We start from the raw sequence: 15,069 nt of genomic DNA on the forward strand, positions 1-15,069 counted from the left end.
CGGTGGCTCTCCAGGGACAGAGTTGGAGTGAACCTACAGGACGGTGGCTCTCCAGGAACAGGGTTGAAGTGAACCTACAGGACGGTGGCTCTACAGGGACAGGGTTGGAGTGAACCTACAGGACGGTGGCTCTCCAGGGACAGGGTTGGAGTGAACCTACAGGACGGTGGCTCTCCAGGAACAGGGTTGGAGTGAACCTACAGGACGGTGGCTCTCCAGGGACAGGGTTGGAGTGAACCTACAGGACGGTGGCTCTCCAGGAACAGGGTTGGAGTGAACCTACAGAACGGTGGCTCTCCAGGAACAGGGTTGGAGTGAACCTACAGGACGGTGGCTCTACAGTGACAGGGTTGGAGTGAACCTACAGGACGGTGGCTCTACAGGGACAGGGTTGGAGAACCCTGCGTTAAGGGATACACTTTTTGGGAGAATTGAAATAAAAAAAGTCTATAAAAGGTGTAACAAGGCACTGGACAAGCTTAAGAGACTGGCACATTGCAGGTAGGTAGCCAACAGACAGAACGGTAACGGAGGATGGAGGGAGGGGTAGAGGAAGTGAAGAGTGATCAAGGTCCTGCTGTCCTTTGTACCATAATATAAAAGTGAATAAATACCATACAGGTGTCAGCCTCTTCACTGGAGACCTGATCTGACATACTGTATCTGGGCATGTAATTTACTGAAACGCTATGGACCTGTAACATGAGGGACAGACGTTTCCTAACTGACCACGTGACAGGATCAGGAACAACTCAGTGCCCAATGTCATATTTCTATTGGTGTGGGAACACAAGAGGTTGAAAATGGTGCCACTTCTTTGCATAAAGGCCATACACTGTAACTAGATGAAAGCATTCCACCCTGTTTCTCTATAATAGGCGTATAAGTTAATTCTGGAATTGTGCTTCAGTTGGTTTGTGCTATACTCACATCACTGGGCAGATAGACAGAGCAGGGCATACCTTTCCATGCATACCTAGGCTACCCAGACACAAACATCAACATAAATACTTATGTTAAGAGAAAAGGTTACAATTCTACTTTTCTTCATTCTTGGGTCTCTTTTCATAAGAAAAATAAAAAAAATTGCTTTAATAAAAAAAGGTCTTTAATAAAAAAAGGCCTCAGCCTGTCATAGATATCCAAGCTGAGACGCAGTACCAAGAGTGATCTGGAGAAGAAGCACCAGCAGACAGAATCACAGTTAGGTTAGGGGTCAAGCTCCATCCCTCCAGCCTTTAGGGGGAACAAAGTCCTGTACAAGCCCCACTGAGAGGTTCTGCTCTGGGACACGAGCAAGGAATCAGGGGTGGTCGGGTGGTGGGAGAGTGCTGAACTTCAGGCATCCAGGTAGTCTGATAAGAGTCAGGGTCATAGGGGTCAAAAGGTTTCTGAGTCCGAGTCGTTTTCAGTGGCGCCCTGACTGGCACTGCCCTCGCTAGAGGGGTCCGAGGGGGCCTTGGTGCTGCGAGGGCCATGGGAGCTCTTCCCCTCCCTGGGTAGGGCTCTCAGGAGGGAACCTGGGGAGGGCGCACCGGAGCTGCAAGGGGAGCAGAAAGGTATCATGGTAGCCAGAATGAGAGCCAGACAGTCAGCCACCTCCCTGCTAGGAGCGCATGCCAGAGCAGGGGTCAAACCTGGGGGAGAGAGAGAGATAGGGATACAAAGTAGAGAAGAGGAAGGGAGATAGAAGAGATATAGGGGAAAGAAAACATGGAAGAAGTGGGGGGGAGTGAAGCGAAAAAACAGAGAGATGGGAGGACAACAGGAGAAAGCAGCATTCAATTAGTACACAGCCAGCCCAGACAGTCCCCAGCCAGCCCAGACACCAGACAGTCCCCAGCCAGCCCAGCCAGTCCCCAGCCAGCCCAGACAGTCCCCAGCCAGCCCAGACACCAGATAGTCCCCAGCCAGCCCAGACACCAGACAGTCCCCAGCCAGCCCAGACACCAGATAGTCCCCAGCCAGCCCAGACACCAGACAGTCCCCAGCCAGCCCAGCCAGTCCCCAGCCAGCCCAGACAGTCCCCAGCCAGCCCAGACACCAGACAGTCCCCAGCCAGCCCAGACACCAGACAGTCCCCAGCCAGCCCAGACACCAGACAGTCCCCAGCCAGCCCAGACACCAGACAGTCCCCAGCCAGCCCAGACACCAGACAGTCCCCAGCCAGCCCAGACACCAGACAGTCCCCAGCCAGCCCAGACACCAGACAGTACACAACCAGCCCAGACACCAGACAGTCCCCAGCCAGCCCAGACACCAGACAGTCCCCAGCCAGCTCAGACACCAGACAGTCCCCAGCCAGCTCAGACACCAGACAGTCCCCAGCCAGCCCAGACACCAGACAGTCCCCAGCCAGCCCAGACACCAGACAGTCCCCAGCCAGCCCAGACACCAGACAGTCCCCAGCCAGCCCAGACACCAGACAGTCCCCAGCCAGCCCAGACACCAGATAGTCCCCAGCCAGCCCAGACACCAGACAGTCCCCAGCCAGCCCAGACACCAGACAGTCCCCAGCCAGCCCAGACACCAGACAGTACACAACCAGCCCAGACACCAGACAGTCCCCAGCCAGCCCAGACACCAGACAGTCCCCAGACAGTCCCCAGCCAGCCCAGACACCAGACAGTCCCCAGCCAGCTCAGACACCAGACAGTCCCCAGCCAGCCCAGACAGTCCCCAGCCAGCCCAGACAGTCCCCAGCCAGCCCAGACACCAGATAGTCCCCAGCCAGCCCAGACACCAGACAGTCCCCAGCCAGCCCAGACACCAGACAGTCCCCAGCCAGCCCAGACACCAGACAGTCCCCAGCCAGCCCAGACACCAGACAGCCCCCAGCCAGCCCAGCCAGTCCCCAGCCAGCCCAGACAGTCCCCAGCCAGCCCAGACACCAGATAGTCCCCAGCCAGCCCAGACACCAGACAGTCCCCAGCCAGCCCAGACACCAGACAGTCCCCAGCCAGCCCAGACACCAGACAGTCCCCAGACAGTCCCCAGCCAGCCCAGACACCAGACAGTCCCCAGCCAGCCCAGACACCAGACAGTCCCCAGCCAGCCCAGACACCAGACAGTACACAACCAGCCCAGACACCAGACAGTCCCCAGCCAGCCCAGACACCAGACAGTCCCCAGCCAGCCCAGACACCAGACAGTCCCCAGCCAGCCCAGACACCAGACAGTCCCCAGCCAGCCCAGACACCAGACAGTCCCCAGCCAGCCCAGACACCAGACAGTCCCCAGCCAGCCCAGACACCAGACAGTCCCCAGCCAGCCCAGACACCAGACAGTCCCCAGCCAGCCCAGACACCAGACAGTCCCCAGCCAGCCCAGACACCAGACAGTCCCCAGCCAGCCCAGACACCAGACAGTACACAACCAGCCCAGACACCAGACAGTCCCCAGCCAGCCCAGACACCAGACAGTCCCCAGCCAGCTCAGACACCAGACAGTCCCCAGCCAGCTCAGACACCAGACAGTCCCCAGCCAGCCCAGACACCAGACAGTCCCCAGCCAGCCCAGACACCAGACAGTCCCCAGCCAGCCCAGACACCAGACAGTCCCCAGCCAGCCCAGACACCAGACAGTCCCCAGCCAGCTCAGACACCAGACAGTCCCCAGCCAGCCCAGACAGTCCCCAGCCAGCCCAGACAGTCCCCAGCCAGCCCAGACACCAGATAGTCCCCAGCCAGCCCAGACACCAGACAGTCCCCAGCCAGCCCAGACACCAGACAGTCCCCAGCCAGCCCAGACACCAGACAGTCCCCAGCCAGCCCAGACACCAGACAGTCCCCAGCCAGCCCAGCCAGTCCCCAGCCAGCCCAGACAGTCCCCAGCCAGCCCAGACACCAGATAGTCCCCAGCCAGCCCAGACACCAGACAGTCCCCAGCCAGCCCAGACACCAGATAGTCCCCAGCCAGCCCAGACACCAGACAGTCCCCAGCCAGCCCAGCCAGTCCCCAGCCAGCCCAGACAGTCCCCAGCCAGCCCAGACACCAGACAGTCCCCAGCCAGCCCAGACACCAGACAGTCCCCAGACAGTCCCCAGCCAGCCCAGACACCAGACAGTCCCCAGCCAGCCCAGACACCAGACAGTCCCCAGCCAGCCCAGACACCAGACAGTACACAACCAGCCCAGACACCAGACAGTCCCCAGCCAGCCCAGACACCAGACAGTCCCCAGCCAGCTCAGACACCAGACAGTCCCCAGCCAGCTCAGACACCAGACAGTCCCCAGCCAGCCCAGACACCAGACAGTCCCCAGCCAGCCCAGACACCAGACAGTCCCCAGCCAGCCCAGACACCAGACAGTCCCCAGCCAGCCCAGACACCAGACAGTCCCCAGCCAGCCCAGACACCAGATAGTCCCCAGCCAGCCCAGACACCAGACAGTCCCCAGCCAGCCCAGACACCAGACAGTCCCCAGCCAGCCCAGACACCAGACAGTCCCCAGACAGTCCCCAGCCAGCCCAGACACCAGACAGTCCCCAGCCAGCTCAGACACCAGACAGTCCCCAGCCAGCCCAGACAGTCCCCAGCCCAGACACCAGACAGTCCCCAGCCAGCCCAGACACCAGACAGTCCCCAGCCAGCCCAGACACCAGACAGTCCCCAGCCAGCCCAGACACCAGATAGTCCCCAGCCAGCCCAGACACCAGACAGTCCCCAGCCAGCCCAGACACCAGACAGTCCCCAGCCAGCCCAGACACCAGACAGTCCCCAGCCAGCCCAGACACCAGACAGTCCCCAGCCAGCCCAGACACCAGACAGTCCCCAGCCAGCCCAGACACCAGACAGTCCCCAGCCAGCCCAGACACCAGACAGTCCCCAGCCAGCCCAGCCAGTCCCCAGCCAGCCCAGACAGTCCCCAGCCAGCCCAGACACCAGATAGTCCCCAGCCAGCCCAGACACCAGACAGTCCCCAGCCAGCCCAGACACCAGAGAGTCCCCAGCCAGCCCAGACACCAGACAGTCCCCAGCCAGCCCAGCCAGTCCCCAGCCAGCCCAGACAGTCCCCAGCCAGCCCAGACACCAGACAGTCCCCAGCCAGCCCAGACACCAGACAGTCCCCAGACAGTCCCCAGCCAGCCCAGACACCAGACAGTCCCCAGCCAGCCCAGACACCAGACAGTCCCCAGCCAGCCCAGACACCAGACAGTACACAACCAGCCCAGACACCAGACAGTCCCCAGCCAGCCCAGACACCAGACAGTCCCCAGCCAGCTCAGACACCAGACAGTCCCCAGCCAGCCCAGACACCAGACAGTCCCCAGCCAGCCCAGACACCAGACAGTCCCCAGCCAGCCCAGACACCAGACAGTCCCCAGCCAGCCCAGACACCAGACAGTCCCCAGCCAGCCCAGACACCAGAAAGTCCCCAGCCAGCCCAGACACCAGACAGTCCCCAGCCAGCCCAGACACCAGACAGTCCCCAGCCAGCCCAGACACCAGACAGTCCCCAGCCAGCCCAGACACCAGACAGTCCCCAGACAGTCCCCAGACAGTCCCCAGACACCAGACAGTCCCCAGCCAGCTCAGACACCAGACAGTCCCCAGCCAGCCCAGACAGTCCCCAGCCCAGACACCAGACAGTCCCCAGCCAGCCCAGACACCAGACAGTCCCCAGCCAGCCCAGACACCAGACAGTCCCCAGCCAGCCCAGACACCAGATAGTCCCCAGCCAGCCCAGACACCAGACAGTCCCCAGCCAGCCCAGACACCAGACAGTCCCCAGCCAGCCCAGACACCAGACAGTCCCCAGCCAGCCCAGACACCAGACAGTCCCCAGACAGTCCCCAGCCAGCCCAGACACCAGACAGTCCCCAGCCAGCTCAGACACTAGACAGTCCCCAGCCAGCCCAGACACCAGACAGTCCCCAGCCAGCCCAGACACCAGACAGTCCCCAGCCAGCCCAGACACCAGACAGTCCCCAGCCAGCCCAGACACCAGACAGTACACAGCCAGCCCAGACACCAGAAAGTACACAACCAGCCCAGACACCAGACAGTACCTAACCAGACAGTACACAGGAATACAAACCTAAATCCCTGAACATAATGACAAGGGCCTTGAGTTTTTCCTAGTCAGGTGACAAGGGTCAGGAAAACGTCCTGGCCTTAATGACATTACTGGACAGGTGGGGCTGGGACAGATAGCTACAAACCAGGAAGCTGCATAGATACCTCTAGCCTACCAGAGCACAGAACCACAGACAGCTGTAGCTAGCTACATAGACATGCTAACGCCACAGAACCACAGACAGCTGTAACTAGCTACATAGACATGCCAACGCCACAGAACCACAGACAGCTGTAACTAGCTACATAGACATGCCAACGCCACAGAACCACAGACAGCTGTAGCTAGCTACATAGTCATGCTAACGCCACAGAACCACAGACAGCTGTAGCTAGCTACATAGACATGCTAACGCCACAGAACCAGTCAGCTGTAGCTAGCTACATAGACATGCCAACGCCACAGAACCAGTCAGCTGTAGCTAGCTACATAGACATGCATCCCAAAAGTGTCTTTAGGTTCAATTCATCTGTAGAGCCATAGGATCCTATGGTTCTAAACTGAACTTAACCTTAAGATTCTTTTGGGAAACCGGGCCCAGACCTGTAGACCTACTGTTCTCATCCAACGTCTGAACACTGGCCCCCCTGGACAGCAGCTCCTGGACAGCCTGCTTCAGACCGCTACGGGCCGCTAGGTGGAGGGGCCTGGCAGGGACAGACCAATCAGAAGGTTTGTAGTGGTTCTGTAATGGGGAGGGGCTAAATCTAGACACTTGCACCCCAGAAGTAAATCGATGTAACTAGCTAGCGCACAGCTCTGAGATTAACCATGGCCTATCTCTGACGAACACTTACGTCTGCAGCGCTGCGTTGGTGGAACCTATGAGAACAGTGTCCTTCTGCCTCTCCAGGATGAATAGTACACAGTCCTCCTCTCCCTGAGAGAGGATGAGAGGGAAGAGAGGAATAGAGTGGAAAGAGGAAGCAAGGGAAGAGAGGAAAGAGAGGAAGGGAAGAAGAGAGAGAAGCCAAATAAATGTTACATTCTTTTCATATATAATACACTATTTGTAAATATGGAGTTTGAATGTGGTACAAATGTAATGTCAAAGAAATTGGGAGAGAAATCCCCCTAGTGGACACTCACGCTACTGCAGGCCAGGTGGAGGGCAGTGTTACCATTCTGGTCCACCAACCTCAGGCTGGCGTTGGCACTGGTCAGCAGCACCTCTACAGTCCCGACTCTTCCCTTCTCTGCAGCCATCATCAGCGCACTGCGCCCTGCAATGTCCACAGCATCCACAGGTGCATCATGGGCCAGAAGCAGCTGGACACAGTCCACGTGACCAGAGAACGCTGCAGCATGGAGTGGAGTCCTGAGAGATGGAGGGGGGAGGGATGTGTGAGGAGAGGAAATGAACAGAAGGAAGAATAGAGAAGGAAAAAAACATGGAAATTAGTGATTGAGAAATTGACGACAGGCTGTGTGATATACAGCTGTCTGATGCAGGGATGTGATGACCTACCGATCCTTAGCGTCCTTACAGCTGGCCATGTCTGATCCCATGGCTTCCAGCAGTAGTGAGGCACAGGGTTCATGATCATTCACCCTGAGAACCAAAACAGAATGTCAACACTGAGATCCATGAGGCAAAACACAGTCAACACTGAGGTCTCATGGGCAACACTCAGCTCCAATGGGCAACACTCAGCTCCAATGGGCAACACTCAGCTCCAATGGGCAACACTCAGCTCTAATGGGCAACACTGAGGCCTAATGGGCAACACTGAGGCCTAATGGGCAACACTGAGGCCTATAGTCAACACTGAGGCCTATAGTCAACACTGAGGCCTATAGTCAACACTGAGGTCTATAGTCAACACTGAGGTCTATAGTCAACACTGAGGTCTATAGTCAACACTAAGGTCAAAGGGCAACAATGAGGTCTATAGTCAACACTGAGGTCTAACAGTCAACACTTGGGTAACACTGAGGTCTATGGGTAACACTGAGGTCTATGGGTAACACTGAGGTCTATGGGTAACACTGAGCATTATATATTTGATCAATAAGGACAATAAATGTATAGACTTACACAGCACAGTGCAGGGGAGTGAAGGGGTTCCCATCGATACAGCGACAACCTTTCTGCTCCAGCAGTACCTCCACACAGCCCTCGTGACCTGGACACACAAACAAGATCATTGGAAGATGCACACGTAAAAGGTATTCCACATGAAAGGTATTCCACATAAAAGGTATTCCACATAAAAGGTATTCCACAAAAAATAAATTCCCCAGAAAAGGTATGCATTGAGGCAAAATCCCTCAGGAACACTGAATGAGACTCAGACTACAAAGCCATGGTTTGAGGCAGGACTGCAGTAGGGTGGTTTAGTAACTGACCATAGTAGCAGGCCCAGTGCAGTAGGGTGGTTTAGTAACTGACCATAGTAGCAGGCCCAGTGCAGTGGGGTGAACCCCTGGTGGTCTCGGAGGGGGGGCGTGGGCAGTTCAGAACAGGCCATACTCAGCAGCTCAGCGAGCCAGGATGCGTGGCCCTTCGCTGCAGCCAGATGGAGGGCTGTTCGGCCCCTGGAGTCCCCCAGCAACACAGAGGCCTCCTGCTCCAACAGACACTGAACACACTCCTCCTGACCACACAGCAACTGGGAGAGGGAGAGGAAGAGAGGAGTGAGAGAGAGAGGGAAGGGAACAAAGAGAGAGACAGAGCTCACCTTTAAACTTTTAGATTGGACAAAGAGATCCCGTTTTTACAAGCTCCTCAGAATTCAGTACAATTTATTAATTAATTAATTTATTTTATTTCACCTTTATTTAACCAGGTAGGCAAGTTGAGAACAAGTTCTCATTTACAATTGCGACCTGGCCAAGATAAAGCAAAGCAGTTCGACAACATACAAAAACACAGAGTTACACATGGAGTAAAACAACATACAATCAATGATACAGTAGACAAAAATAAGACTATATACAATGTGAGCAAATGATGTGAGATAAGGGAGGTAAAGGCAAAAAAGGCCATGGTGGCAGAGTAAATAAAGTATAGCAAGTAAAACACTGGAATGGTAGATTTGTAATTTGAAGAAAGTTCAAAGTTAAAATATAAATAATATGGTGCAAAGGAGAAAAATAATAAATAAAATAAATAAATACAGTAGGGGAAGAGGTAGTAGTTTGGGCTAAATTATAGATGGGCTATGTACAGGTGCAGTGATCTGGGAGCTGCTCTGATAGCTGGTGCTTAAAGCTAGTGAGGGAGATAAGTGTTTCCAGTTTCAGAGATTTTTGTAGTTCGTTCCAGTCATTGGCAGCAGAGAACTGGAAGGAGAGACGACCAAAGGAGGAGTTGGCTTTAGGGGTGACCAGAGAGATATACCTGCTGGAGCGCGTGCTACAGGTGGGTGCTGCTATGGTGACCAGTGAGCGGAGATAAGGGGGGACTTTACCTAGCAGGGTCTTGTAGATGACCTGGAGCCAATGTGTTTGGCGACGATTATGAAGCGAAGGCCAGCCAACGAGAGCGTACAGGTCGCAGTGGTGGGTAGTATATGGGGCTTTGGTGACAAAACGGATGGCACTGTGATAGACTGCATCCAGCTTGTTGAGTAGGGTATTGGAGGCTATTTTGTAAATGACATCGCCGAAGTCAAGGATCAGTAGGATGGTCAGTTTTACAAGGGTATGTTTGGCAGCATGAGTGAAGGATGCTTTGTTGCGAAATAGGAAGCCAATTCTAGATTTAACTTTGGATTGGAGATGATTGATGTGAGTCTGGAAGGAGAGTTTACAGTCTAACCAGACACCTAGGTATTTGTAGTTGTCCACAAATTCTAAGTCAGAACCGTCCAGAGAAGTGATGCTGGACAGGCGGGCAGGTGTTGGCAGCGATCGGTTGAAGAGCATGCATTTAGTTTTACTTGTATTTAGGAGCAGTTGGAGACCACGGAAGGAGAGTTGTATGTCATTGAAGCTCGTCTGGAGGGTTGTTAACACAGTGTCCAAAGAAGGGCCAGAAGTATACAGAATGGTGTCGTCTGCATAGAGGTGGATCAGAGATTCACCAGCAGCAAGAGCGACATCATTGATGTATACAGAGAAAAGAGTTGACCCAAGAATTGAACCCTGTGGTACCCCCATAGAGACTGCCAGAGGCCCGGACAACAGGCCCTCCGATTTGACACACTGAACTCTATCAGAGAAGTAGTTGGTGAACCAGGCGATGCAATCGTTTGAGAAACCAAGGCTACTGAGTCTGCCGATGAGGATGTGGTGATTGACAGAGTCAAAAGCTTTGGCCAGGTCAATGAATACGGCAGCACAGTATTGTTTCTTATCGATGGCGGTTACGATGTCGTTTAGGACCTTGAGCGTGGCTGATGTGCACCCATGACCAGCTCTGAAACCAGATTGCATAGCGGAGAGGGTGCGGTGGGATTCGAAATGGTCGGTAATCTGTTTGTTGACTTGGCTTTCGAAGACCTTAGAAAGGCAGGGTAGGATGGATATAGGTCTGTAGCAATTTGGGTCAAGAGTGTCACCTCCTTTGAAGAGGGGGATGACAGCAGCTGCTTTCCAATCTATGGGAATCTCCGACGACACGAAAGAGAGGTTGAACAGGCTAGTAATAGGGGTTGCAATAATTTCGGCAGATAATTTCAGAAAGAAAGGGTCCAGATTGTCTAGCCCAGCTGATTTGTAGGGGTCCAGATTTTGCAGCTCTTTCAGAACATCAGCTGAATGGATTTGGGAGAAGGAGAAATGGGGGAGGCTTGGGCGAGTAGCTGTGGGGGTGCAGTGCTGTTGAATGCAGTAAGGGTAGTTAGGTGGAAAGCATGGCCAGCCGTAGAAAAATGCTTATTGAAATTCTCAATTATAGTGGGCTTATCGGTGGTGACAGAGTTTCCTATCCTCAGTGCAGTGGGCAGTTGGGAGGAAGTGTTCTTATTCTCCATGGACTTTACAATGTTCCAGAACCTTTTAGAGTTTGAGTTGCAGGAAGCAAATTTCTGTTTGAAAAAGCTAGCCTTGGCGTTTCTAATTGCCTGTGTGTATTGGTTTCTAACTTCCCTGAAAAGTTGCATGTCGCGGGGGCAGTTCGATGCTAATGCAGAACGCCACAGGATATTTTTGTGTTGGTTAAGGGCAGTCAGGTCTGGGGAGAACCAAGGGCTATATCTGTTCCTGGTTCTACATTTCTTGAAAGGGGCATGCTTATTTAAGATGGTGAGGAAGGCATTTAAAAAAAATAACCAGGCATCCTCTACTGACGGGATGAGGTCAATATCCTTACAGGATACCAGGGCCAGGTCGATTAGAAAGGCTTACTCGTTGAAATGTTTCAGGGAGCGTTTGACAGTGATGAGTGTAGGTCGTTTGACCATTGACTCATTACGGATGCAGGCAATGAGGCAGTGATCGCTGAGATCTTGGTTGAAAACAGCAGAGGTGTATTTAGAGGGCACGTTGGTTAGGATGATATCTATGAGGGTGCCATTGTTTGCGGCTTTGGGGTTGTACCTGGTGGGTTCATTAATAATTTGTGTGAGATTGAGGGCATCAAGCTTGGATTGTAGGATGGCTGGGGTGTTAAGCATGTCCCAGTTTAGGTCACCTAGTAGCACGAGCTCTGAAGATAGATGGGGGGCAATCAGTTCACATATGGTGTCCAGAGCACAGCTAGGGGCCGAGGGGGTCTATAGCAGGCGGCGACGGTGAGACTTGTTTTTGGAGAGGTGGATTTTTAAAAGTAGAAGTTCAAATTGTTTGGGTACAGACCTGGATAGCAGGACAGAGCTCTGCAGGCTATCTCTGCAGTAGATTGCAACACCGCCCCCTTTGGTTGTTCTATCTTGTCTGAAAACGAAGTTAGGGATGAAGATTTCAGAGTTTTTGGTGGACTTCCTAAGCCAAGATTCAGACACAGCTAGGACATCCGGGTTGGCAGAGTGTGCTAAAGCAGTGAATAAAACAAACTTAGGGAGGAGGCTTCTAACGTTAACATGCATGAAACCAAGGCTATTACGGTTACAGAAGTAATCAAAAGAGAGCGCCTGGGGAGTAGGAGTGGAGCCAGGCACTGCAGGGCCTGGATTCACCTCTACATCCCCAGAGGAGCAGAGAAGAATGAGTATGAGGGTACGGCTAAAAGCTATAAGAATTGGTCGTCTGTGACGTCCAGAATAGAGAGAAAAAGGAGCAGGTTTCTGGGGGCGATAAAATAGCTTCAAGGTATAATGTACAGACAAAGGTATGGTGGGATGTGAATACAGAGGAGGTAAACCTAGGCATTTAGTGATGATGAGAGAGATATTGTCTCTAGAAACATCATTGAAACCAGAAGATGTCATAGCATGTGTGGGTGGAGGAACTGCATATTGACATTGAGGAGAGGCATGCTTAGCCGAGTGATCAAAGGGTCCAGTGAGATTCAGACAGCTAGCCGGGCCATAGGTAGCAAGCTGGTGGAAGATGGAGGGAGGTCTGTTTTTAGCCACCTCGTGCGTTTCCGTCTGTGGGTTAGTGGGGTTCCGTGTGGAAGGGGGGACCAGTCCAAGTTGGCAAAATAGTTAGTTATAGTGGCCCAAGAAAAGTGTCCGATAGACCTATTCAGATAGCAGCCGATAAGACAGCTAACGATTAGTGGGCCGCAGATGGGCGATCAGGTTACGTAGCGACGGAGGGGCCAGTTGGATAACTCCCGCGGGCAGATAACATCGGTGGTCCAGTCGTGAAGGCCCGATGGGGCTCCGCATCGGCAGTAAAACGGGTCAGGATAGGTTATTGTAGCCCAGGAGACACTTCAGCTGGCTAGCTCAGGAAAAGCCCACGAGTGGCTGACGGAACTCTTCAGCTGGCTAGCTCCGGAATAATGTATGTTAATTCCGGGACCGACGTTGCCAATAGTCACTCAGGTAGCAGCTAGTTAGCTGCAAGATCCAGGTGTAAATGTCTAGAGTCTGCGGTAGAAATCGGGGAAAGGAGAGAGAATAGGTCCGGTATGCTCTGGTCTGAGTCGCGCTGTACAAAAACTGGCGATAGCTTTTCGAGCTAATGGATAGCTGAGGACAGCTAACCGTGGCTAGCTGAACTCCAACGTTAGCCAGTGAAAATGGCTAACCTCTGGCTAGGTTCTGTTGTGGATTTCAGATTTGAGGTAAATAATACTTTCTTTTTTAAATTGGTGAGGCGGGTTGCAGGAGAGTGCTTTGAGGTTGAGTTTTTAGAAGAAAAAAATGTAAAAAGATATGTGAAGAAAAATATGTAAATATATATATATACACGGGACACGACAAGAGGAGGGTAAAGGACGTCTGAACTGCTACGCCATCTTGGATTAAAAAAGAAACAATCACAGTCATGTGAAGTCACATTTACAGCCATACAAACACACGCACGCACATACATGTACAGTAAATACACACCCCCAGGTGCAGGGCGGTCAGGCCATGGTTGTCTGCTGTATCTACAGCAGCCTCTCTCTCCAGCAGCAGAGACACAGTGTCCACATGTCCCCCTGCCACCGCCAGCATCAGAGGAGTCCTGACAGGGACAGAGAGGGGACAGTCACAGCAGGACAAACGGATCGGTAGACACATCCCCATTCCCAACCCCTAGCCCCACCTACTAGTATTACAAGGCTAGATAGAATGTTTGCCATGTTGCTTACATCCATCCAATCACATCTGAAAAGATTGGATAGGTATAAGCAATAGGGCCACATTTCTACCTTGTCTATCAGAGAGAAAGGTGATTTTATTTATACCCATCCAGTCCCTATAGATCGGTAAACTCACTGTCCCTGAGAGTCTGTAGTGTCTACCAGGTCTGCACTATCCTGGTCGTCCAGAAGGAGGCGTACACACGACGTATGACCATTCATCACTGAGGACAGAGAAGGAGAGAGATGAGAACAAGAGAAACAGAAAGACAGAGACAGAGAGACAGAAAGACAGAGACAGAGAGACAGAAAGACAGAGACAGAGAAACAGAAAGACAGAGACAGAGAAACAGAAAGACAGAGACAGAGAGACAGAAAGACAGAGACAGAGAGACAGAAAGACAGAGACAGAGAGACAGAGAGACAGAGACAGAGAAACAGAAAGACAGAGACAGAGAGACAGAAAGACAGAGACAGAGAGACAGAAAGACAGAGACAGAGAGACAGAAAGACAGAGACAGAGAGACAGAAAGACAGAGACAGAAAGATAGACAGAGAGACAGAAAGACAGAGACAGAGAGACAGAAAGACAGAGACAGAGAGACAGAAAGACAGAGACAGAGAGACAGAAAGACAGAGACAGAGAGACAGAAAGACAGAGACAGAGAGACAGAGAGACAGAGACAGAGAAACAGAAAGACAGAGACAGAGAGACAGAAAGACAGAGACAGAGAGACAGAAAGACAGAGACAGAGACAGAAAGACAGAGACAGAAAGATAGAGACAGAGAGACAGAGACAGAGAGACAGAAAGACAGAGACAGAGAGACAGAGACAGAGAGACAGAAAGACAGAGACAGAGAGACAGAAAGACAGAGACAGAGAGACAGAAAGACAGAGACAGAGAGACAGAAAGACAGAGACAGAGAGACAGAAAGACAGAGACAGAGAGATAGAAAGACAGAGACAGAGAGACAGAAAGACAGAGACAGAGACAGAAAGACAGAGACAGAGAGACAGAAAGACAGAGACAGAGAGACAGAAAGACAGAGACAGAGAGACAGAAAGACAGAGACAGAAAGACAGAGACAGAGAGACAGAAAAACAGAGACAGAGAGACAGAAAGACAGAGACAGAAAGACAGAGACAGAGAGACAGAAAGACAGAGACAGAGAGACAGAAAGACAGAGACAGAGAGACAGAAAGACAGAGACAGAGAGACAGAAAGACAGAGACAGAGAGACAGAAAGACAGAGAGACAGAAAGACAGAGACAGAGAGACAGAAAGACAGAGACAGAAAGATAGAGACAGAGAGATAGAAAGACAGAGACAGAGAGACAGAAAGACAGAGACAGAGAGACAGAAAGA

The 15,069-nt window shown here is 52.6% G+C and overlaps 1 protein-coding gene across 5 annotated transcripts in view; it reads right to left on the reverse strand.

The window, feature by feature from the left end:
* Positions 1 to 256: 256 nt before the first annotated feature.
* The window catches only part of LOC106582316 (serine/threonine-protein phosphatase 6 regulatory ankyrin repeat subunit B), an 80,506-nt gene continuing 65,693 nt past the window's right edge, over positions 257 to 15,069 (reverse strand). For 3 of the 5 annotated variants that reach the window (XM_014165284.2, XM_045704809.1, XM_014165288.2), the window contains 9 exons: positions 13,838 to 13,925; positions 13,466 to 13,583; positions 8,470 to 8,689; positions 8,116 to 8,203; positions 7,546 to 7,629; positions 7,167 to 7,395; positions 6,875 to 6,957; positions 6,633 to 6,724; positions 258 to 1,637 (listed from right to left, as the gene is read on the reverse strand). In XM_014165284.2, the coding sequence (XP_014020759.1) occupies positions 1,381 to 1,637; positions 6,633 to 6,724; positions 6,875 to 6,957; positions 7,167 to 7,395; positions 7,546 to 7,629; positions 8,116 to 8,203; positions 8,470 to 8,689; positions 13,466 to 13,583; positions 13,838 to 13,925 (1,259 nt within the window). In that variant the 3' untranslated portion in view covers positions 258 to 1,380. Of the gene's footprint in view, positions 1,638 to 6,632; positions 6,725 to 6,874; positions 6,958 to 7,166; positions 7,396 to 7,545; positions 7,630 to 8,115; positions 8,204 to 8,469; positions 8,690 to 13,465; positions 13,584 to 13,837; positions 13,926 to 15,069 lie in introns of all 5 variants that reach the window. The other 2 variants (XM_014165283.2, XM_014165286.2) reach the window with 2 other exon arrangements.

This window comes from Salmo salar, chromosome ssa21, assembly GCF_905237065.1.
Source record: "Salmo salar chromosome ssa21, Ssal_v3.1, whole genome shotgun sequence".
Lineage (NCBI taxonomy): Eukaryota > Metazoa > Chordata > Actinopteri > Salmoniformes > Salmonidae > Salmo > Salmo salar.